At 42.6% G+C, this 26,173-nt stretch overlaps 1 protein-coding gene across 1 annotated transcript in view; it reads right to left on the bottom strand.

The window, feature by feature from the left end:
* Positions 1–25,729, bottom strand: part of XPO4 (exportin 4) — a 72,287-nt gene extending 46,558 nt beyond the window's left edge. The window contains exons 1-3 of the mRNA XM_032184095.1: positions 25,613–25,729; positions 4,428–4,533; positions 71–212 (exon numbers count right to left, since the gene is read on the bottom strand). Of these exons, the coding sequence (XP_032039986.1) occupies positions 71–212; positions 4,428–4,533; positions 25,613–25,702 (338 nt within the window). The 5' untranslated portion in view covers positions 25,703–25,729. The remainder of the gene's footprint in view (positions 1–70; positions 213–4,427; positions 4,534–25,612) is intronic.
* Between the last annotated feature and the right edge of the window lie 444 nt (positions 25,730–26,173).

Here is a 26,173-nt window from a genome sequence, read left to right as displayed (position 1 = left end):
CCTGGAAACACAACATAACCAAGACTATGCCAAGTTCTACACATTCAGCAGTATTTTTTCTTATACTTACTTAGGCCTTTGTAAGACATAAGTTAGAAGGAATGTTCGCAATGATTCGATGCTAGTTTTTTCCAACAGAATCCATTCTCTTACAACTGCTTCCATTATCGCTGTAGCAGCTTGAAAAAGAACATAATCCACTTTACTAGTTTCTGTGGGGAAAAACAAAGGCAGTTTGAGTATTGAAAGACATATATGCATTTATCTTCTACATATTTCTAACAAAAACTAATGGACTTTACTATTAAATAGTCATTAAATATAATTTTGTTACTATGAAAACAAAGAATTTACCTTTAAAAGAGGTAAAAAGAAAAGGTAAAAAAGAGGTAAAAAAGAATTTTCCTTCAAAAGAGGAAAAAAATAATCAATAACCCAATTGAGTAAGAGACTTGGGGGAAGAAAAGCTGGCTACACCAGGAGACGGCCCAGGATCAAGAATAAGAACACTAACACAACTGTGGAACAAAAAATATAGATGACAGATTTAGTCACAGTACATTAAAATATGATTAAATTGACAGCTATCCCAAAATGAAGAGTCCTTTATCACTTGAGTGCTTGCCTTTGGAAGCAATAGTACATACAATGACACACATTTTATGGATGGCAATAAGAAGTAACTCACACCTGAAGATAGCATTTGTGTTTAATTATCAAAAAGTTTTACTGGCTGGTGTATTTAAGGTTCTCCACACTAAGTTTAATTTTCCATGTTTATCTTGATGTAGTCAAAATTACATTACTAAATGTAACTTCTTACTACTTGTTACTGGAATATCCGATTGCTTTGTACATAGACAGGCTAAAGAAACTAGAAGAAGATGTTACGGAAAATGGTGACTGTTTATACTACAATTTAAAGAGAAGCCCCAGAATTTGAATGTAATTCATAACTTGATGATATAAAGCTACCGGGCTGTTTTGTTGGGGTTTCTTTGTTGGTTTTTCCTGTTTGTTTTGGTTTTGGGGCTTTTTTTTTTGATCCTTTGCTATTACAATTTTTAACTTAGAAATAGGAGGTAGCATTTCACTAGACAGTTTTAAAACAGTTTGAGTCTGTAGAAAACAGAAAAAGCATTCAGAAAAAGCATAGCCACAGGGTGGCAAAAACATAAAATATGAAAGGTGAAATAGAATTCCAGAGCCAGAAATGGAGTTTGGGCTATGCAGCGCAACCTGCCAGGACCAGAAAAACTGTGTTTGCTGAAGAAAGCCGCAGTCAGGGGATGATGGGCTTTAAACAACTACGAAAGAAACTTTGTTCCACTGAATATACACACATAAGTCTATAATATGCGTTCCTTTATATGCAAGTTCCATACCAAGATAGCATCCAATTTGCTAAAATGTTTTTAAGTAATTTAATCAGGCTTCAAATCTAAACCCTACCCAGGTAAACATGCTTAAATTAAAAATAAATCACCTTTAGGTCTACTAGGCCTAATTTGAAAAAGTAAGTAACCACTTAATTAAAAGATTAATGTGTATGTCCAACACATACATAAAGACAAGCCAAATTATTCCTGCACCAGAATTTTAATTCTAACATTTTCTAACTTCTGGGTCTCTGTTTTTTCAAACTGCACAAAGCTCATACAAAAAGAGAATGTTGGTTAAAAAAAAAAAAAAAGAGGATGGAATTTCTTCTTTGCGTCAAGTACCACAGATGCACAACTGCAATCATTAACAGTACAGACCTCCAGCATTCAGTGTAAGCCTATAACTAGTCAAAGCACCATTATCCTCTACATGAAGTTACTAAAGAAAGACAGGACAAGCTTTGCCAGTACATTTAACAGCTATAAGCTTACAGCAGAAGAACGTAGAGCCTCATGCTTTGTGGGTTCAACTACAGGTTTCTAAACAAACCATGCAGTGGTGGCTCTTCTCCTTTTCATTATGTTCATCATCTCAGTTGCTCTCTCTGTGTGGCTCATACACTCTTTTCATGAACACTCTTTTCATCAACATTATTATCGCTCTCTATCTTCTGCTCCAGTTTCCGTCTTGACCATTTTTCTCCTGTTTCTTTCTTAAAGCCAGCCCTATCTGCCTTCTGGTTCCTACCTATCCTTACCTCCCCGCATTACTTCAATCAGCTGTTCTTTCTGTCCACACTGTATGAACGCTTACTCAAGAAGCAAAAACCCTGGGGAAAAATCTTTCTGTTCCAGGTCTCAGCATCTCAACTGCCTACTGGAGAAGCCACTGCAAGGAAAACACTGCCCTATCTGGAAACTCACTGGTTTCACAATGGTGATAGGAAGTGAGCAGTTCAAAGATGTTTTATTTCTAGACATTCAAAAGGCATTAAAACCAAGCTCACACTCCTACCAATCAGTTATATTTCAGAAGAAAAAATGGAACTTTCAATGCAGACATATTTCATTAAAAATGCTAAACTGTGCTCCTTTCTTTGTCAACAAGACGCAGAGATATATCCCTTAGCACAGATAATATCACTAGGAATATTTCATAAATTTCCATTACTTCTAAGTAGTGACAAATTCATCGCTAATTAGAGACCTAAATGTTCTGCAAGCAAGGTTACTTACATATGTTCTTTTGCCCACTTAAAATTCTTTAAAAATTGAGGGGGCGAGTTGTTCTAATTAAAATCAATAAGTGTTGTTACAGCCTTCGTGACCAGACAAAGTACTAGTGTAATATCCTAAAACCTTGAACTCGTTTGTAAAAAGAATTTTGGTTTGCGAGGGGGTGTAGGAAAGGAACCACACCCTGCTCTATATATTAAAGCATAATTTAAAAACATAGTAGAAGGCCTGCAATATTAATACCATGATATTCGTGAATTAAACTTCTCTAATCAAGAAAATTTTGAAATAACTTAAAAAAAAAAAACACTGTGGAATGAATAAAGTATGAAAATAATCATTTTAGATATTAAAAATGTCTTAATTCTTATATCTCTCTCTGTTCCACATGGCAAATCTTTGAAATTAAAAGTTGCTTCCCCCGCTGCATGTGTTCTTTTCCACACATTTCCAGGTTTTCCAGGAATTTTTGATAAAAGGTGACACCTACCTAGCCCTTTCCTTCCCCCACACATATAATCCCACAAAACTTTGAATCAATGTTACTTCTATCAGGTGGACAGAAACTTTTCCAATTAATTTTTGGAAAAAGCTGTGCTGTTCACAGCGACTAAGACATTCAACCTGAAATAGATTCCTGCCATGGAAAAGTTCAGCACCAGTACAAGAGCTGGCAGCAGCAGATATGTAAACCAACAGTATAATGGGAAGCATCAAGCAATCCTGCCACAGCGAGTTCTGCAAACTCCACAGATTAGACAGTATTACAATAAGCATGTAATAGAGGAAAGCTTCATCTATTACATCAGTATAGGAACTTTGCCAAATGAAGTTATACTTTACTGACTTCAGAGCTGCCAGAAACAAAACCTAGAGCAGCATGAGGCTTCACCCTCTACCATCACTGATCTTTGGCTGATGCTATCTAGCAGCTCCGCAGACATTTAAGTTGTTGTTTCAAGTAGACTTTAAGCAAAAACGTATGCCAAAAGAAGCAGCCTTGCCAGCTTGCAACTACTACCTGATCCCTCCTATTCTTGTGCCATGATTTCTCATATTTGGATAAAAACATTTGCAAAGAGAACCTAGAACAGATTTTTGATCTGCTTACAGCCATCCTGTTTATTTGCCAATACATTATTCAGCTTACCATGTGGCCACCACACAGGATGCAACACGTGAACAGGACCTGGCACTGAATGCTGAAGGCAGTATTTTCCCTTTCAACAGGAATGCCAGATTCAAGCTCTTCCAGGAGCCTAACTTTTAAATCAATTTTTTTTTTTTAGGTACTGCTTAAACACACAAACAGTGTGTTACTTATACAAAGATCTGAATTACTTTGCTTACATTTTAAAAACATTTCTTACTTGCTTGTTAATCTACTTTCAATATTTAAAAACAATACACACTTCAAATCTTTTAAATGAGATGTTTATCCAAGCCTTAAAATAAAATACAAAAAAAAAAAGTTCTAAGTTCTTCTTCTAAATTCACTAAGTTCTTCAGTTTTCTCTGTTCCACATGGCAAAAGCCCCTAACTGGACAAAGCCCCTAACAGCCTGTTCTGAATGTAATATAGACCAGGCTTCCAGCATTGAGCCAGCCTGAGATCCCTTCCAAGAACAGTCATTGTATAACTATTGTACAGAAACAAATATATGAAACATGAAATTTCGGAAAAGAAAAAAAAGCCACACAAACAAAAAGCACACTTCCTCAAAATTAAAACTAATGTCCGTACTCCCAGCTGCAGAAGGACATAGTTCCAGTTAGAGAAAATGCTTAACTGTATTTATTAAAACTTACCCAAAATATGTTTGCAAACAGCAAATGGTGATTTTGATTTCCTAAACGATAAGAATATGTGCTCGGCATGTTGGCGTTGTTCATTATTGACCATGGAAGGTGGTGCCTGAAAGAGAAAAGAAAAGTATTAAAAAGCAGTTACTCTACAACCCAACTGTAAATACATGAGCAATGTCATGAACTTATCAATATTTGCCTTGTTAAATATCAAAGCAAGTATCGTTTTGTAAAACTACCTGTTCTTTCTTAGTCACAGCTTCTTCTGTACCACTGTGTATTCACGTTGTGTGCACATCAGTGTGAGCATCGAGACATCAAGCAGAGTGTGAATAATTCTAAGTATTATGTTCTGAATGATGCTTCAGAAGATAATCAAACCAATCCTTATTTCCCAAACCAAAAATATCACTGCACATCAATTATGTTGCCAACATGCTCACAGACACAGAAACAAAGTTCTATTTTTGCTTTAGTTCTACTTTTTTTTTTTTCTTTTTAAAGACTTGAATGTCTAATAAACTCAAGGGATTAAGAATCTTGACCATGGATATGCTTTAAAATCACATACTGGCAGTAACATACTACCCTCTAGTGTTTAACATTAAAGTTGACATCTTAAAGATGGAGCGAGGGCTCAGATTCAGGAGGTCAGCTCTGGATGGCCGCACTGGTCCCCCAGTAGCCTTGTATCACGGGCAGCTTGGCTATCCAGGTGACTCCTGCTTCTCCACCACTGCTAGCGATGCCAGCTTCACGTGGAGCTCAAAAAATACTCTTACAGGGAACTGACACCCAAAGCAGCGTAAGCTAAACTGATACGCCTTCAAGAAAGGAACAAACACAGGTAGAAAGACTAAGGCTCCACTGACAAAAAAGATCTGGGGGTGCTGGTCGATACTCATCTCACCATGAGCCAGCAGTGTGCCCAGGTGGCCAAGAAGGCCAACGGCATCCTGGCCTGTGTCAGGAACAGTGTGGCCAGCAGGAGCAGGGAGGTGATCGTCTCCCTGTGCTCAGCTCTGGCGAGGCCGCACCTCGAGTGCCGTGTTCAGCTTTGGGCCCCTCAGCACAAGAAGGACATCGAGGCCCTGAAGCGTGTCCGGAGCAGGGCTACGGAGCTGGTGAAGGGCCTGGGGCACAAGGCCTGTGAGGAGTGGCTGAGGGCACTGGGGGTGTTTGGTCTGGAGAAGAGGAGGCTCAGGGGAGACCTCATTGCTCTCTGCAACTGCCTGAAAGGAGCTGTGGGGAGCTGGGGGTCGGCCTCTGCTCACAGATAATAGGACCAGAGGGAATGGCCTCAAGTTGCGCCAGGGGAGGTTCAGGTTGGCAATGAGGAGACATTTCTGCTCAGAAAGAGCAGTCAGGCACTGGGACAGGTTGCCCAGGGAGGTGGTGGAGCCACCGTCCCTGGGGGTGTTGAAGGAGAGGTTGGACGTGGTGCTTGAGGACATGGGTTAGTGGGTGACAGTGGTGGTCCAGGGACAGTTGGACCAGATGATCTTGCAGGTTTTTCCCAACCTTATGGACTGTACAAGCATGGGCTTGCATAACAAGCATAAAGCCAGGCTGAGATGTTAGAGTATGTTACTGAACTTAAACTGAACTTATACACTCCCCATCTGAGCCTTGTCCCTGGCAATCCAAGATCATACACGAGCTGCATCTTTTGATCTGTACCTGCTGCTCTTGGAATAAAAGCACAACACCTTAGCACAAAGACCAAGGTATTTAATTTAACATTAATATTTTCCACTAAGTACATTAAATCTGATTTTATTATTTCATCCTTGACAAGATGGAAGATTCAAAGACAAGATGGAAGATTCAAACACAAGCTAGTAAATCCACAGATTAAAACTGATGCTCTTCAATCATTTTCTCAATAATCTGACGAAATGAAGCACAGGAAAGCAGACTGCTGATCATCTGATTAAATGGGTCCTAATGAGCAGCTGTGCCCCTTCTTACACATCACATTTTTTCTAGTGAAGAATAAATGCCCTGTCCTTTCACAAGCCTGTGCTCCGCTAAAAAAAAAAAAAAAAAAAAAAAAAAGCCTCACATAATTAAGCCACGTGCTGCTTGCACAATCAAACCCAAACTCTGCTGTGTGCATCGCAACCAGCCGTCCCCAGGAGCTGTCCCCAGCCATGGTGGTGGTTTCTGCAGTCGGGGCTGCAGCACTTCCCTGGGAAGGCTCCAGGTATGTTCAATGCCACAGACCCTGCTGTGCTGGATGCTAGACGAGTATTTGGAGCAGGTTATCATCAAGAGCACAGGGATTAAAGCACAGCCGCAGCCTGACACACAGCTCGGTCTGTGCTGTTGCATATGAACCCAAATGAGAAATGCAGCCCCCATTTCTTCCCTTTGTGTGGGCGAGCATTTGTGCAAACACAGAGGGAGCCAGACGAGGGAATTTGTCACCAAAAAGCATCCCAAAGACAGGCTTATTTTGCACCTGGATCAGCCCTCCAGCCTGGTTCACCATAAGACAGCACAGCACAGGACATGCGTGTCACAGGGTGCTTTTTTTCAGCATCATTTACCTTTTAGAGTGCATTTAATCTACGGCCTCTGTCACTGTGTAACATCACAGGAATCCTCTGAAGGCTCCAGAAGTACGCAACTTTGGTCAATGAAGTTTCATGAGAACTAAGAATGAAGCTTCCCAAGACAAGTGATTTATGTTTAGTAACCCTCTGCCACCAAGAGGAGACATCTTGCTCCCTTTCTTGTTCTCACCTGCGTGGCCTTATCACCTCCTTGCACTATCCCTTATATTACCTAGCCCCCTCATCCCAAAAAAAAGTGACACTGACTTTCCAGCACTACTGATCTCGCAGATCAGCTCTACAAGCTTGTGAAACCTAATGCTAATTATAGCAACCTCAGAAGAAATGCTTTGGGTGTAAGTGACAAAGTCTGGGGCTGTTTATATGCATGTTCTTAAAGCAAGGAAAGCAAATCAGGGCTACCTGATGTCCATTTTGAATTAACAAAGTTTGAGTTTGTCATGCAAAGTTTATTATCTGTTTCCAGTGTCCTGTAATACTTAAGGACAGACCACTTTTAGGGAGATCAGCACAACTGTAAAAAAAATAAAAAATAATAATTACAGCTGTTTTATGGGAAATAGTCCCTTATTATGCTTACAGCAACTAGAAGAGAGCTCTTATTTCATGTAACTTTAACTCTTCTGGCTTTCTGAAATCTGATTACAGAAGACCTGTGGCACTTTGGGAAGGCATAAGGCACATCATGTTCCTGTATTAATTAAAACAATAATAATTATACATCATGAACTCACTCTCAAAACTGTCCTGATTAGAGAAGTGCTGCAGGCGAGCTTTGGAGTGCAGCCACCAGAGGGAGCTTAAAGCTCACCATCTACTGTCTTCAGGGGATTCAACATCACTTATTGGTAAATTGGAAGTATTTAAAGTCCAGCTAATTTAAGGTTTTAAAGAAAAACCCAGCACATGCCTATTCTGTGTGTAAATTTCACATTACAAGAGCACTGGCTTAAGTGAGCCTGACACAATAGTGCTGGAAACATACCCCAGCCTACAGTGCTTGGAAAATCTCCCAAAATACCTCCATGTTCCTGATCTTTTTTCGAATTGCAGAGAAGAGTTTGAAGGAGACAATCAAGCTTAGAGGGAATTAAACATCGGAGTGGTAATGATCAGGTTTCTTCGGCATGCTGAAACTACTGCCAGTCATACTGCTTCCTGTTCTGCACTGCCTGATGTTACTGCTAACGCCCATTTGCTAATTTGTCTTACAAGTTACCTATACAAAGTTCTCCAGGACACAGCAAGATCCGAGGTATCGCCCCATAAGGAGACAGCTCCTAGGTAACACAGTATTGCAAATAAAATTACTTCCTCTCAGCTACCAGCAGTGTCTGGATGCAGAACGGGAACAGCAACAGCAGCGTTTGCTGATCAGCTCCAGCAGGACCACCGACTCCAGTGACCATTATCCACACAGAAAAGAAAGAAAGAAAGGCTGAAAAAAGACAACACTGGTCGGGCAGACAAATACCTTCAAGACTGCTAAACCTTCTGCAAGCCTGGACAGCTAGTAAGAAAGAAAATAAGGAGACCAGTTCTATTTAAGTATGCAACAACAACAAAAATTGCAACAAAGCCAGTAAGCATGCTAGAAGACATAAATCCTGCACGTGTTTAGGGAAATCCCATACTTTTCTGCAGTTGTGAAAAATCTTGCCTGCCATTTTTCTGCTCAGTGAAGAAGCATAGGCAAGATGGGGTCTTTGCTTTCTCTTCGCACCCCTCTGAGAAACCACAGGTAATAGCAATGGCCCTCCTCATGCCACCAGCAGTAAATGGGACAGTGAAAAAAATCATTTTAAGAGCAGAAACACTAACTTCAGGAGAAAACAGAGTCAAAAGTAGAAAAGTTCTTTTTTGACTCACAGTCAAAAAAAAAAAAAAGGGAAAGATGGAGACTGATACTCCCCTTATGTTAAACGTGTGGTTGAATCTTCAGCATCTTTCTAATATTTTGGCATCCAGAGTGATGCAATTTGAAGGAATGTGTTGGCACAGATCACAGGTATACACATTTTTCTGGTGTAGTGTAAGTACACTTCAAGTTTCATTAAATACATGGGGAATGACTACAGCTCTTAGTGTATATAAAGATCAGTTCTGACAGGAACAAGTCCCACCATTTGCATTTCAAACACAGCCGAGCCCAAAAGTTAGGCAGTGATCTTCAGTGGTTAAGAGAGAAATTAGCTTCTTATAAAATACATGCTTCATTAGAGTCCTAATCGTTTCCTTTAACAGACATGCCAACCTTCATCTGATCTTGCACTTTCTGTATGTAAAAATCAATAAAATCATCACGCTTTTCAGGAAATACCCCATCCCTGCTTGCACGCAAGGAGAATTACTTTGGAAGGTCAGGAACTGCCACTGTGAAACTAATCCTGAGTTGGGTTTTTCCTTCTGTGATTTCCTGAATCCTGACCAATTCCATCAAAATGCTGTGCGCTGTTAGAGCAGATGCTTCACAAGGAACCAAACATAACTTCTGTGCGATTGCCTTTTCATTCCAGCATGGAACTGGATAAAAAATGAAGTTGGATTCAGGTTTCTGTCAGAAACAGGTTCCAGCCCAATGGGCTCCAGTTCAGCACAGCCCCTTAAATCCCATCCCCTCTCTCTCACTTTCTTACCTGTGTGAGCACATTTTGAGAGACCCCATCACAGACAGAGCTTCAGCACCTCTCTCCCTACCAACAAAACAAGGGGAGCCCCAGCACTGCTCATAACACAGCTCTGCTTCTGGCAACCTTAGCATTAGCAATCTGCTGATGTGAAAAACACAGGAGCCAGGAACACAACAAATTAATCATACCGAACTGTTCCAAAGGGCACTTGGATCCTCAAAAAAACAGACAGCACCGGTAGGTTTTTAGCCAGATTTCCCATTCCTATTGCCTGCGCCCTTCATCTTGTACTACATGAGTATAAAGAAGAGCTCCTGACGCAGCAGCACCACATAGTTCCATCATTTTGTACATTGCCACTTACTTTTTCATCACCAAATAATCCCTGTCTTTGTTTCTTCTTTAGAAATCTGTGTTACGTAACTTTAATTATATTTTTTCCTGCTCCTCCTTTGATGGTACACCATAAATTTGAATGATATATTATTCGCCGATGCCATGAAAAAGGGCAGCACAAATTTAGCATACGCTACCTAAGCAGAAAGTGATTAACGCAAACAAATATTAAAAATAAAGTTTTAATTCACAGCACACTCAAAATAGGACAGCAGAACCTATGTGAAAGGGTTAGATCAAGCGCCATTTGGAAAACAAACATGAGTAGGAAACACCTGGTGAAGGTACATGTGGAGAAAAAGGGGGTAAAAAATAAAGTTTTGGGGGTTTTTGTTTTGTTTTAAATAGAAGTAGTAGTTAGATGCAGATAGAGGATGTAAAATGTACATGTATATATTCAGATCCACATGCTCAGTACAAGCGTTTCCTACCTCAGTAACACACCTTTAAGAAACGTAACTGGAAGTTGTCATTGATGGCAAGTGCCAAGCAATGAAGGCAACGAAGACATGAGAATGAGAGGGAATGGGTTACAAGTATCAGATGTACTCTTTGTAAGACATTTGAAGTTGTCTCTGCTTTTTCAGCCCCTTCTACTTATTCTTGGGAACAGTCTTTGCTTTAAAAAGAAAGTATCAAATCTCCCACCCCGCCAATTTTAGGCAGGCAGTTTCATGTTGGGCTTTACATATACAAAATATCACATTTATAAGTGACATTGTTTTCTTAAAGGTTTTAGGTGTTGGAGTCTATTACTTATGAATCACTTCTGGACAGGGACAGTATCTTACGATTAAAAACTTCTAACATTCAAGTGACAATGTTACTATTAAAAATCAGTAACAGAAGAGCTTTTCATTCAAGTATTACTGAGTTAACCAGTTTACACTTATCTCTGCATTATATTCTTGCTAAAAAAGCAAAAAGAAACCACCACCCACCATCTCCTATAAACATAGTTAAGAATCAGATGAACAACATTTACTCCTTGCAGACAGAGAAGTTTGCTTGAGACAAATTCTGCTTTTTCACAGACTTCAGCTGTGGCACGACAGCACAGAATACAGCCAAATTGAGCATCCTTCTGCAATTACCCAGAGGGAAATCGGCAAATTAGCATGGCTTAAAGAACAATCATGTACTCCTCCAGACTTTGCTGCTTTTTAAGAGAACACAGAAAAAGTGCACTGGGGTGTTTTAAGCTGACACCCACGGTATTCCCACCTACAAGAAATGTCTCCTGTGAACAGCACAGCCTAAACACTAGTAGCATTATGAAAAGGCAAATGTGCCTACTGAGAGAATTTTCTTGGATTTAGAACAGATCAAATTGCTTGTACCTGCTACTATTAAAGCCAAGAGAATCTGTCTTGCCAAAGGCAATGTTTATGTCTGCAAGTAAAGTACATTACAAACTCAACAAGCATAGAAATAATAATAATAATTAAAAAAAAAAAAGCTTATTTCTACTGAAAGCACGACTTCATAACATTCACCCCAGCTTCCCAAAGTGAGGTTCCCTAGGTATGTAGGAGAACCTTGCCTTCCCTGTAGTCAAGACCGAAGATAAAACTGTTCCCTAAGTGCAGTCTGTGGGCCACTATCAGCTGATGAAAAAGCAATTAACCATGTTAGCTGTTCCTCAAAATGGTGTCTAGACTCTGCTACAGGGAGTCTGGAAGCCTCAAAAAGCCAAGAAACAGAATTTGTGCCAACATACAAGGACAAGCAAAAGGCACCACAGACAGCAGTGTCACCGCTGGGGCTGGACCTCGCTGACTGCCACCGCTAGGCAAGACGTGCTTCGAGAAGCAGGGAGGGAAGGGAGCGCCCAGATGGCTCACCAACACGTCAGGCAGGCAAGGAAGCCAAGCAACAGCGAGGCATATGCAAAGCAAAAAGATCGTGAGTAAACCCCAGAAGCATGTGCAGGGGAACACCATGTGACAGTGGTAACGTAGTTGCGAGTACGGGCAAAAATAGGAGAAAGAGACAAATCAAACACAAGGGCAAGCAGTATTTTTAACTGGTGCACTTACTGTATTAAGAAAAGCTAAATATATTACTCTACCCATGTAAATGATCATTATAGTGGAACCAGACCTAAGTCATGAAGTTACCGTGCACTTCTAAAATGCTCAAAGCCTCCCAAAAGAAAGACTCCAGTGTCTTAAAACAAACAGACAAAAACCCTTAGAGAATTACCAGTGTAATCCTTCTCTATAAGCAAGTAAATTATACAGAAGAATGAGATTCCCAGGATAAGGAGATTCCAAGTTTGAACTCTACCAAAGTCACGGATAGCAACATGCCCCAAGACTGCATCACACTACCTCCTGTGGAGCCAAGCCACAAGACTCAATCCCTGTGTTGCTAGTAACCCTCTTCTAGTGTTTCACATGGGCTGTAAGGAAAAAAATAAATCACAGCATATCCAATAACCATCATTTGCCTTAAGAAAACCTGGAATCATGGAATCAGAGAACTCAAATACAGGAGCCAGACCCAGGCAGCTGGATGGGTGGCAGCACTCTTCTTTACAGCCTTTCACCCTGTGGTTCTAGGGGACACTGACACCCAACAACACAGGAATATCACATCCACTCGTGCAACAGACCCCACCAGACAACGCTTCAGGCTATGCAAGGATGCTCTTCAGCATTCAGCAACTGATTCCTAAGTGGATGAGATGTTCTTCCCTCGGGCACCAGGCCAGCAGGCAGTTTAGACAGCCAGCATTGATAGCCTCTTTTGCTGCCCACTTCAGATCTGGCATTACATGAAAGTGAGAGCCCTGAGTAATAGCTAAACTACTACTAAAAACCTAGCTAGCATAATAAACAGCTTAAACTATGTTCCAATTCCTTCTTTTGCACTTGTTTTCTGGGGTAATCATTTCAATTTCAGCACAAACTCATCTTTCAAATTAAGATACCTAAGATTGTTTTTGAAGACTGGTAAGAAAGATGCGATAGATGGTTTCTGACCAGGCCTGCAATAAAGACAACACAGTGAGATTTAAAACTTTCTGAATAAAAACTTAGTTGGATTAAAAGAAATCTTTCCCCAACCTGATTATCAGATGAATTATTTAAACCCCAGAGTGCCCAGTATTTCTGGGTTTATATTTGGAACAAATGCGTGACTGCTCAAGGAATTACCTCCTACACATCTGCTCACTCACATCTTGCTTTCATGCAAACTTAACAATAGGATTATTTTTTCTTCCTATCAGATTTTGTTTTGTATTTTGGAGCTTAAGTACTTAATACAATCTTTTACAAGCAAAACAAAAGATAAATTGTGGTTTGTGATAAGATCTATTCTCAGTTTTGAAACGGTATTATATAACACACTATTTATACCCATTAATTGAAGGGAGAGCCAAAGTAAATCATTGCCATCAGTATCAAAATGTCTGCTGAGATGAAACTTCCTCTCCAAGATAAGCAACGAAAACTAGAGATATTATTCCACTAGTAACAATTTGATCCTCAAACGGATGTTATTACAGGCTCTCCAGTGAAATTAGCACTCATTTACCTGCACAACACACTATACATATGTGATTTGTAGTAACCAGTCTGCAGAGGCAACTGTCCTCACAAGGACACAGCTCCCACTGTCCATGCCTGCTTTTCTGCATCAGAACGGGTACCCAAGACCTGCTGCTTGAAGAAGAGTGGGTAGGATGTGGAAGGCAGAAGGGAGGAAGGTAGAGCAGTGTCTTTGTTAGAAGAGGCAAGACCATGGCGAACCAAGAGGAACGAATACAAGCTGATGAAGGTATTGCCCTCAAATAGGTGTGGTAGGATGCTGACAGATGGATGCCTGTAGCTGCTCTAAATATCCGTAAGTTGTTCATCCACTATCATCGCTGGCTGTTGTCAGCCTCCTTGCAGTATTATTGGGCACTTTCTCCTTCCTGGCTATTTTGCACGAGTCAACAAGGAAGTTTACAAATTCCACTAAAATAATGGTATGTTAACTCGCATGAACCTACTCTACGTAGGTTAGGTGAACAGGATCAGCTCACACTCCATCTACCCTGTGCAGGATTGCTCCCACAGAATTTCAGAGAATAACCAAATTCTGCATGGGAAAGTTCTGTACATCCCAAGAGTTATGACTTGAAACTTGTCAGTGTTGGACCAAACTCACGTGGCCCCATATAAAGTTATCACAACAGCAGCATGCACAGAGTTAGAACAGATCTTACACTTCAATCAAGATCTAGTTTTCTTTTTAAATCTAAATGCCTTCTTTATAACCCCTAGGACAAGAAAATGTTTGAATTTAATTACAAGAAAATTCAGTGTAAACTTTAATAGTCTTTTCTTTTTAACTTCAGAGAAGTCTTAACTTCACTAAATTTAAGGAAAGAAAGCCTGGATACAGCATGACAGAACAGTGAAGAAAAAAACTTAAAAAATAGTGTGCGCTTTACATGTATGTTACTGTTTCCTCCATAACTGCAGTTACAACATTGGTTTAAGCACACAGACAACAGATAAAGCTGAGAAATGTCCTACAATACACACCTAACTTACGATAGTCTGGCTCGGGCAGCCAAAGGATGAATGCTGACACGAGGTCACAGCTCATTCTTAAATAAAGCCTTACTTACTTCCTAATCTCCACATTCACTGTTCTAAAGTTTCAAAGCATGAGCAAGGTCTGGCAGGCAGTTCTGTTTAGCAAAGTAATCTCTAAAATGTCTGGTGGATGCTGCTAGATAAATCCACAGAGTCCCTGAAGTCAGCAAGACTCTTCAAAGGAACAAGATGTCAATGCCTGCAGACCTGAGAGAGTTCTGCCAGCACAGAGTGAGTGCAACTGAAAAAGGAGAAAGATAAAGACATAACTACACCTAACAGTTAAGGAAAACATCATTGTTCCAAATTGTTTAAAACCATTTAATGTTAACAGGGAGGATCAGTTAGCTCTGACTACATCAGGAATGAAACATCACACTGCAGTGGTACAGGAACCCTGCCCCTGGAGCTGGAGAGAACTTAGCCTCTGAATCTGGCAGCAAGGAAGAGAAGGATTGGTGGCAATGGACCAAACTTTTCCCTCAGCTCCTACCAACTACGGGTACTACTCTTTTTCTCCTGCAGGGAGGCATGAAAGATAAATGGGTCCCAACTTAATGCCTGGAGTCCATTATCCTAGAGGGTTGGAAGGAGAAGAATCTCACCATCCCCTCTCCCCGTGGCAGGTCCTGGTTCTCCAGCAGGATTAGATTAGCTGGCAGCCAGGATAGGAAGCTGACACATCCACAGCCCCTGAAATCATAGCTGCACCCTGATGATAAGATTCAAGTAGCTCAATTCTGTATTGCCCATTACTGTACCTCTCAGACAGTACAGGCATGGCTTAATACAAGAGTCAGGACTGTGACAGTGTACTTCAAAACAAAGTTTTAAGTCAAGAACCACGGTTGTGACCCCTCTTCTACTATACACCAGATCATAATAATGCTGGCAATGGCCCTATTCATTTCCCACAGTCCAAGAGTGGAGTTGTAGATGATGTACAGCCTTTTTATTAGGCTCACCGTACATCAAATAATGTCAAGCAACTGCCTTCCTACCGCAAGAGAAACTAATCTTATTATCCCTGTGTGAAAAAGTGTTTTGTGGTATCTATTTTTTTTTCCATTGCCCAATTTCCAATCATATTTGCTGAAACTACAGCTATAACCACACTTTTGCAAGGGTAGCATTATTTTTACTCATGTAGCCTTTTACAGTAAGCACCTGCAGATGGAGCAGGGCATCACCGAGGTAAGGGCCACTGCCCTAGGCCCAAGAAGGCAAGTTCACAAAAACTTGACAGGGACTAGTTTTTGTGAACTTGTCTGGGACCAGAACAGCAGTCATATCTCTGCAGCAGCATCTGCAAAAGCCACTCACGGTGCCTTCACTGTTCATGCATTAAAACACAAGGACAAACACAATATTCAATTCTATCTACCTCATGCTAACTTCTGACTATAGCTTCTCCAAATGAAAAAAAGAACAGGTTGAAAAGCAATCAGAGGACAGCATGCAGGTGTTGGTGGTGCAGTAACCCCTGCCGAAGCCAGGTCAAACACTGACAGACCTGTCCGGCCATGAGGCCACTGCTCTGGGCAAGGGCACTGAGGCGCAGGAGGCCATGAGGCCGAAGGAGCAGCAGGCCCGGGGCACCCGCGGTGCTAAAACACACACTGACTGCCCACACCCGGTGGGAAGTCATCATTCTGTGAAAGAAACCGAGAAAATGACTCATTTTTTGTGTCGTAGAGTTGAAGCTTTGCCTCTCATCAGGAGCGTTACCTCCCACCACTAATGAGGAAAGGCAGGCCCACACGTCCGCCAGCTGCCCAGCTCCAAACCTCAGGTTTTAGCACTTCCTCCTCCAGCAACCTTGATAAAATTTCAAAACCATTTCATCCTGGCACAGTTATTTTGAAGTTGATTAAAAGTGAGATGAGAAATTTTAGAAGTTTTCAACATACATCTGAATTTGACAGGGAAAACTCCTTTGGCTTAGCATATTTTCAAAATGGCACGGCCTGAAATACCACAGGTTTTTACTTGGCTTTACTAAAAGGTTTTTTTAACTGTCATTAATGGAGGCTTACGAACAGACACAGGTGAAGTACACAATAGTTGAATCAGAAATGTAACTACAGAAACATGAAATCAAGGTTTAGCCAAATAAAAAAAAAGCAGCAGGCCCAAGGAGGAAGCTCATCACCTGAGCCAGCCCAGAGGGTAAGGAAGCACAGAGCAATGGTAAAAATACAAAGGATTTTGTTAAGCAAGCAATTTCTGTCACACAAAAGCAGGAAAAAATCTGGGCTTTCACTGGACACTTAAAAAAAAAAAAAAGAAAAAAGCTCCTTAACACTTCTTCCACTACTAGGAAACAGCAAGAAAAATATCTATCACTGCACATAATTTAGAAGATGGGATCACATTTATTTATTTATTTTAATTTAACTAATTTGTTCTGCTCTTACAGATACAGCTTGAACCACGTGTTACCAGCGCAGTTACATCTCTGTATTCAAGCTCCACCACACATACAGACAGGCAGTCATACAGTATGTATCTTGAGATTTTCTAAAAAGCAGGTTTTTTATGAAGAATATACTTTTTTCTTTTAATGCACACATTCTGGGATTTTGTTTTGTTGAGAAGAGGCAACTTTTAAGATTTCTTTAAAGTTCAGTGCCTGAGTTCATTCCAAGAAGCCGGGGTAATTCAGCTAAATCTCTAGCTTGAAACAGTCGCAGAGCTCCACATACTTACTGAAAAATGATTGCAAAGAAAATGTAGTCGTCATTACATATTTTATCCTTATTGCTCTTAAGGAGAATACTGTAATACGAACATGAGACTAGCTCCAGAAACAATATTATCATTTCTCTTTATTATTAGAATGTAGTATTTATATATTCCCCACTAAACAATTCATTCTCCTGAAGCTACCCAACATCTGTTCTTAATACCACTTAAGACAACCTCACAGAGTAACAGCTTTGCAGCTAAACCTCCCTAAATCCTCAGGAAGAAGCATGTTTGTTTTTTTGGGGTTGGGCTTTGTTGTTGTTGAGAGGTAAGGAAAGTACTATTGATGTTTTCTTCATCAGAAAAAGAGGCACGTGCATGTTTTCTTAACCTCTTGATACATTTTTTCTATGACAATACAAGACTAGCTATCTCGGAAGCTACCCAAAAAGTGTGGTTGATAGAAAACTAGTCAAATAACAGTAACTAGAAGCCAACACTATTAGCAAAGCAAATAGTATATGTCAATGGGTGAACAGATGACAAAGAATGGTTAAGACCTTAAAGGGGGGGAGGGCAGAAAATGTATGATCAGTGCAGAAAGTGTCAAAAGCTCTGTGTACATAAAAATCAGTGCCAATTTTAAAATGTAAGGCTTTTCAGCCACTGCTTAAACACACCAACACAGCTTTAAGGCACCTAACATCAAGCCAGCATCTGTAGCCACATAACACAAGAAGGGTCCAGAGAGAACCCTGAACTGATGACATTTGTCCCCACATCACCAACACGCGCAGCCTCCCCCTGTCCCCAGCCCAGCTGCGTGGCAGAGCAACTTCTTTTGTGTTACCACATGACAAAAAAGTGGCATTTCTGCAGTAACGGGTCAATGAGTGTGTGACACAGAAAGTCAAGGAATATACCACCCACACCAATAGAGCCCTAAAGCCATACTACAGCAAGCCCCCAAAACATCAACAGCCAAAACATTAAAACCCCTTAGCAGAGAAAGAAAATACTTTAGTGAAGTACATAAAATACAAATACCACACAATTTTTCTCTATCTCTTCCCATTAACAGATACCAAAGCACGTCTATGAAGGATGCCAGTATTATCCTTTCCCTTTGTTAGGTGGATCCTGCAGACAGGATCCCTGTCTACGTTACCAGGAGCGAAGAGGCACTGCCTTTGCAGAGCTTCCAGGCTGCAGTGCCAGGAGAGGGAATGCAGTGCTGGAGACCTTCCTCCTCTCCTTCCAGCCACGTTACCTCCTCTCTGCTCCTAGTCACACATTATTAACGTTATCTCATGCTAGCTTTGGCAACTGGCAGCTCCTTCCGTAAGCCAGTCCAACTCACTGAAGTAGCAGATCACCAAGCCAGCAAAAAGACGAGCAATGGCTTTCCTCAGCCATTTGCTGTTAGACTGGTTCAGGCTTCTCTGAAAACACAGCCAACACCTACATCACGCTGACAAGCCTGGTTCTGCAGATGTTCTTCACCTTGGCCAAGCCCTTTGAAATCCCAGGGCCCCCTGTCAAGAACGGACAAATTCCATGGCAAAACACCTTAATGCAATTTCACAGTCACAAATAAATTACATGAGACTTTGTGATAAGGTGTATTTTCAACACAAGTTGTGCCTCTACCACTTTGCACAGCTGCATGAAACAGCTGGACTGTAGGAGGATAAATACCCAGTGTCATAGCTTCAACACAGACCATGGTATATCCCTAGCCTTTCTGCACGTTCACTTTCACAGTTCTGTAAATGTTGAAGCCAGTAGGCACCACTATAAAGGCTTCTCTGTATTGTAACACGAACAATAAATTTTCATTCATTGCTCCTATATTAAGCCCAATAACTTTAAATGTATTTCCCATTAAAAAAAAAAAAAAAAAAAAAAAAAAAGAACAAAATGAAATCAGCCCTGATCTGAAGGTATAAGAGAAGCATCATCTGCTACTTCCTAAGTGGATTAACAGCACAATTTGACCAAAGTTTCTTTTGGGAGCACAGACATCCTTTTTCATCTCAGTCAAGGTAGTACAATTGCTTACAATGCAACACAGTGAAAATAATTTCAGTTTAAAAACAAAATATTTTTTTTTCCCTGCATCTACTTCCCAACCCCTCCCTATGCCAACAACTACCCCAAGCTCAACAGGGTGGTTTAGACAGACTTTAAAGGAATGCAAAAAGACCTGAAGGTTGTTGATTGTGTCAATGTCTCCTCCTCAGATCTGACAGCCTCCCTTCTACACATCTCCCAGCACACGTGTGTTTTTATGCCACTCACACACCCCACTAGGCATCAGAATTGCTCCAGATTTTACTGCATCCTCTATACTGGGTCACTGCCCCAGCACAGGCTATCTGTTCCACTTCCTTTAGTTCTGGGGAAACCAAAGGAACCCAGAAAGCTGGAAAGGAGATAGGTATGAGGAATACATTTGTCCTTGGTAAAATGGAAGACACGACCACCTTAATCCCAAATCCCAACCTTACATCAAGCCAGGACACCAAAGTGGAAGAAACTCTCCCAGGTATACCTACCCTAGACGGACTTTTTAGTATCATAACAATGCCAGAAACTCACAAAAAGGAATTTATCACTTCCCTGCTTGTGACAGCACCAGCTCAACTTACTAATCAGGAGAACTCCTTCCACCCCTCCATATGGAGGGCCATTAATTAACTAATGAACACAGATTATCGTACCAACAGTAAGGCTCTTAGGAAGCAGGTTAAAGGGAAGAAAACAGTAGGTAGTGCCGGAAGAAGAATTACCCAGATGGAGTTACCAACTAATGAAGCTCCCTGACGGACAGTTCTAGAAGCAGGCACACAGTATTTTCATTAACATCTCAGAACAAAATAGAGAAACATGCTAAGGCAACACCAACATGTGCAACGAGTGAGAAGCATCCCGGGCTGAGATGAACACTCGCTCTGTGAAACGATCAAAAAACAAACCCTACATGCAAAGAGCCCCGTTTCACTAGATGCTACGTTTGTTTTTTAAAGATATCAGAAGCTGCAGCAATCTTCACATTCCTGCCGTCACCTCCTCACCCTCGGCACCGTCTGCTTTTGGGTACACACCATGCACGTTTGCTCCCAGGTGAAAGTTTCATTAACATGCCGCACACTGCGTGTACTCATTCCCAAACTGTAACCTGAACTGCGTGCCTGTAAAACACACCAGCCACACCAGTTCTTAAGCAAAAGCTGGAACACCTATACATACACAATGATGGGCTCTTGCATTACTTTGTACCACTCCAGAAAAAGATCTGGACTGCTTGAGCATAGTCCTTTGAGAACACCACCTCGATGCGCTGAAGTAATAAAGAAAAGCATAACGTTAAGTACTGCTAGGAAAGGAATACAGAAGCATACCAAAAATGTACAGCCATCGAAACTCTTCATGTTCCCACAGCACAAATGAACGCAGTTCTGGTCGGTCCATCTCAAAAATCGTACAGACAAATACCGGGATGATCAGTTGTACAGGACATCGCCTACTTGAAAAGCTGACCAGGTATAAAAGATGACAGGAGGGTGCAATGTGACAGACACCAAAAAAATCAAAGTGTACAGTAGAAGAAAACCCAGCACAATGAGTTGGTACATCTCGTAATTCAATACTGAATGAAATGCTCAAACAGCAGGCTTCTCTCAAGTAACAGAATGTTTTCTTTTGTTCTTTCCCTCAAAAAACTCCTGTAAAACTCATTACTACTAGACAAATATAATATAAAAGCCTAAGAAAAACAAAAATATATATTTATTCCAGAAACAACTAGATATATGAGTGGAAGAAAATTTCATCAATAATCATTAAGCAACAATGCTACCTGAAGCTCTTGAAGATAATAATTCAAATATGGTAAAGTGTATACCAGTAAAAGGATTATCTCTATTTTTTGAGGCCCTTCTTCTAAATCAGCAGCTAGAAGCCACTGCTGGAAATGGAACTGAGCTAGGCAGATGTTTGGTCTAATCCAGCCATAATATTATGGCACACGTCCAGCTTGTTTTGTTAGGTGATGACCTGGAAGACTTCAGCAAGTCTCAGCATTGAAGTGATTCATTTGTCTGGATTTCTTCCAACAGGTAACCTGCCATAAGAAAATCAGAGCTGGTACATCTCTTCCTTTCATCCTTACCATTATTCAAGCATCACGACCTGAAGAAATGCCCTACAAAGAAGGCAGGCCGCAACGAGAAACTGAACTTAGAAAATGGAGGAGGATTGTCATGGTCCAAACTCCAAGGACAGGTCAAAAGAAAATCCCACACAAACTGTCAGTGTAGATGATGCAAACAATTTGTTCTTAGGTTTTAAGAATACTAACGTGCTCCCTTATGCTGTTACTCTACAAGCTTATTGAAACATCTGACAGACAAGTTCACAGGTGAGCAAGGTACATTACAAACTAAGAAATACCCCAAGAAGAAAGAAATGTGTGAATCTCCTCCACCATCACCCCCAAAACAGACGATGGTGAGAAAAGAACATTTAAAAACTTGTAAATAAGGGAATTATTTTGTAAAAGCCTTTGCTCAGATGTTCTTGAACCTGTCCATTATTGCCACTCAGCACACACCACACAGGATGACAGGAACCTCTGGATGCCACTCAGCTCAAACTGCTGCCAAAAAAAGAACTTGCTTCAAAGTTAGGTCAGGTCACTCACGGTCTCATTCTGTCAAGTTTTAGATTTCCCCAAACATGGGAGATCCCACGGCCTTTCCAGGCAGCCTGTCCCACTGCCTCCACCAACCATACTTACTATGAAAGTTTTCTCCTTCTATCCAGCTGGAACTTCCCATTCTGAAAGTTGTAACCTCTTATCTCTTCGCCATGTGCCTTGCATTTCTAATACCCAGACGGTCTGACTTGGCAAATAAATTTTACGCTGAAGGTGTATGATACAACTGTGCCAATCTGACGGCTCATCAGTGCTAATGAGGCACACTGGCCCCGCACATGTCCGACAATCTAATTTCAGCCCCCTCCTTGTGCTAGCTCTGCAACTTAAATGGCTGCACAGATCATCAATTCATCTCGCTAACCTGACAGAAATCCATTCCCTTGTTTAATTCTTATGTCCTCTTTGCAATATTAATATGTTCGGCGCAGGTCACAAGGGAGAAAGTGAAGCTGCAGGTAGGAACACAGCATCCCGTTTTGGAGGGGGCCAGGGAACAAGCTGTAACCTGTGGATTTAGATTTAGGTGACACAGAACATCACATGCTAAAAAAACGTCAATCTGCTTTAATAAACCACCAACAATAACTAAAATCCTTGTGCACACTTCTGACTTCATGCTCTCACCTATGGGATGAAGCTTACGTTTCTTCCCTTAATAATGCAGCCTGTCCTCCTAATCCACAAAGAGTTATTAAACAGTGCTCAACTTCTATTAATTATATTTAGCATTAATTACCAGATGAGCTAAACAGAACATAAGAGAAAGGAAACATACATTATAGATAAAGGATGCCACAGATCGGAAATGGAGCAGCACTGTACTCACTTCATTTCACACAGATTCTGGTGTGCACAGTCTTCACCAAGCCAGAGTCGCACAGGTCAAAGGTACAGAGCAGCCTGTGGCACTGAACTACGGCACGGCATTTTGGATTTAAGCTACAAGGCATTGTGGGAAGCTTACATTAAACACACAGCTTGGAAAGGAAGCAAGTAGGGAAAAAAAAAAAAAAAAAAGTGTGTATTTTTTAGTATGGCAAACACTCTTATGCACACCAAAGAAAACTGCCATAGGACCAGCATTCAAAGTCCTATTTGGCAGCTAATGACAACTTCATCTAACTACTCTTTAACTTGTACTGAATTTCAATCATTTTTGAAACCCTACCTTTTGAACACGGGCTCCTTGAAAGGCATTATTGTAATAAAGGACAAGCATTTTTACACAGCTGTAAGAGAAACCTGGTGAGAGAACAGATTGAAATCTCTCCAGTTTTCAGACAATGCATGCCATGATTCGTAAAGCCCATAAAGATCAGCAATTTGCGAGCTCAGAATAAATTTATCTTGTATCTGACACACATAAAGTGGTTTTCCAAAGGAAAACTCCACTAACCCAAAGCAATAAAAAAAATAAGAATTATGAGAATACTCATCAAATATTTAGAGAGCTCAAGGTGATCCATACTTACCCTATAGGAAAGTTAATTAAACTTTCCTTATTTTTTTAATGTCTGAATTCCTCTAGTCCATTCTTCTCCCCCACGGTTCTGTATCTCAGTTTGAAAACAAGACAAACATCACATGAACTGCCACCGCTCCCTGCTCCATCCTCAGATACTTTGCACCACCTCATTCCCAACTGAATTTTGCATGGACTGCCAGGTGAGGAGAGCAAACCATCTCTCTCCTCGCCACTCCCTGCCCAGTTAAATCCTGCTGCCATCTATCAGACCATTCACAGCTCATTTTTCAGGTATGGCTCCATGCGCCAGCCTCTGCTGACCTCCATTACCAGCACCAGGTTCACCACCCTCCTCCCCCTGGTCCTCGGATTTTTACATAAATAATTAATCCTATCAGTTGGTTTGATCAGTTCGTGCCTCCCAGCTGCCACACACAAACTACACATTGCCCCCAGCTCCAAACAGACCTTTTACAAGATTTTATCAAACGGTATAGGAAGTTTAAACGAGGATTATCACTGTCCAGGTGCAGTCCTGCAACAGGATTTTGCTCTCATTTGTCCACAGTTGCCAGTGAGAAGGAACAGGCCTTTTTGTTTGACCCTTTCAGGGCGGGGGGTCCCACATCCACCTTCAGCTAGCCTGGCGGGCAGCTGTATCAACTCCTCTCCGCTGTCACCCCAAAAACCTGCTGGTTCTTGGAACGTGAGGCATGGGGCAGGAACCATCAGCAGTTCCCACAGCCCTCATAGCCAGCCTGCCTTAAAGCCTGATTGGGTTCCTCAGCCTCACAGACAGCTTCCAGAAACCTCTCTGTTTTACACCGCTTCCTCAGGAAGAGGGATCTAAACTAACTCTTGCCAGTTCAGGGATGTCTACAGGACTTCCAAGAGCAGCTCTGGAGGGGAAAAAACAAACAAACAAGCAGCAGCTCACGCCTGCAACAAGTCCTTTTTCATACTGATAGAGGTTGGAGGGAGGGAGGAAGGTAGAGATATCAGCAAAGATCCTAACAGCCACGTGTTTGCAGACTGGAGACAGAGTTTAACCAGCAAGTTTAGCACCAATTCTCCAACAGAAGCATCAAGGCTGCCATAAAAGGCTGGCGTCGTTTCACTGCACTGACACTTCTGATTACTTTATCTCCACGTTAATAGGCATTTTCCTCTCTGTGGTAGCCAGGCTAGGGGAACTGCCACCACAAGCAGCGTTGTTAAGTTTCCCAGCACGGATGCACGATGCTGGAGATGCCACCCCACGTGCCTGATACCAAAACCTACCTAACTCGGGGCTTCCTTCCACAGCCAAGTTGTGTGTCATACTAATACTCACTACGTATTTCCTCCACACAGTCGAGCACTTCTGGTAATTACAGCAACTGCATTATTTAAAAGAAAGCGAGGCAGGGAGATCACGAGGCTGCCTAACGACCTGTGCAGCTCAGTTCTGCAAAGGCACGCGTGAACCAAAAGCAAAGCCAAGCCCAAAAGGGATCACCGTGTGCATGCTTTGAAAAGTTTTGGTGGTGGTGGGTTTTCTTCTTAAGAGGATTGGCGTTTGTTGGTATCTTAGTTTCTCGTTTGGAAAGATATTCAGCATTTTCCTGGCTGATTTTGGAAGGGGAAGCCAGGTGTATTTTGAGGAGGATACCCACTGCTGAAGCTTTGCTCCAGCCCAGTACTTACCCCACAGGCTCTGCACGCTGCCCATAAGGGACAAACCTCCCCAAATCCTGCTCGGTTCCCCTGCAAACCCTCCACCACCACCACCCACCGCCTGCCCACGTTTCGGCACCAAACCCTCCAGTCTGGCAGGGAGCCGTGCCGGGGGGGGGGGGGCGTTTTTTGGGACCTGCCCGTCCCCCTCGCTGCCCCCACTGCCCCCCCATCCAGGGCAGCCCCAAAACTTTCCCGGGGAGCTCCCCTTTCACCAGGCTCCCCCCTCCACGTGCGAGCGGAGGGGGGAAATGGAGGGGGGGGGGGGGGGGGAGGCTCCGCACGGAGAAAACTCTGGAAAAGAAACGCGGAGAGAAAGGAGAAGCGGAGAGGGGAAGGAGAAAGGGTAAAGGAGGAGGGGGGGGGGGGGGAAGGCGAAGCCCCGCCGGCCCTCACCATCAGCACTTTGGCCGCGTTCTCCAGCTGGGCGATCACCTCGGGGGCCCCCCCCGCTGCCGCCGCCGCCGCCGCCGCCGCCATCATCATGGTCTCCGTTCAATGACGCGCCATGCGCTGCATTCTGGGGCCCGGCGGCCGCGCAGCCAATCCCGCCCGCGGCCCCGCCGCCCGGCCCGAGCGGCGGAGCCGCCGCCTCAGGCAGCGCGATGGCCGCGGGCAGCCCCAGCGCCACCGCCGCCGCCGCCGCCACCGCCACCGCCCGGCTCCGAGCGGCCCCGCCGCACGCAGCGCCCACCGCCCGCCGCCCGCCGCCCACCGCCCGGCCCTGCGCGCCCGCCTCTGGGGCGGGCCCCGCGGGGGAGAGCCGGGGAGGAGCCCGCGGTGGTGGTGGTGGTGGTGGTGCTGGGGACCCGGGTTCGAGGCTGCCCCCCGCCGCTCAGGGGGTGGGGGAGGTTGGGGAGTGAGGGGAGAGGGGTGGGGGGTAGGGATGGTTCGGGTGTTGGAGGGGTGTTGGGGATTAGGGTGGATCGCCCAGAGCACATCGCACAGGGTGGTGTC

This window comes from Aythya fuligula, chromosome 1, assembly GCF_009819795.1.
Source record: "Aythya fuligula isolate bAytFul2 chromosome 1, bAytFul2.pri, whole genome shotgun sequence".
NCBI lineage: Eukaryota > Metazoa > Chordata > Aves > Anseriformes > Anatidae > Aythya > Aythya fuligula.
Note: the sequence above shows the minus strand (reverse complement) of the source record. Positions and strands in the feature narration are given on the sequence as shown.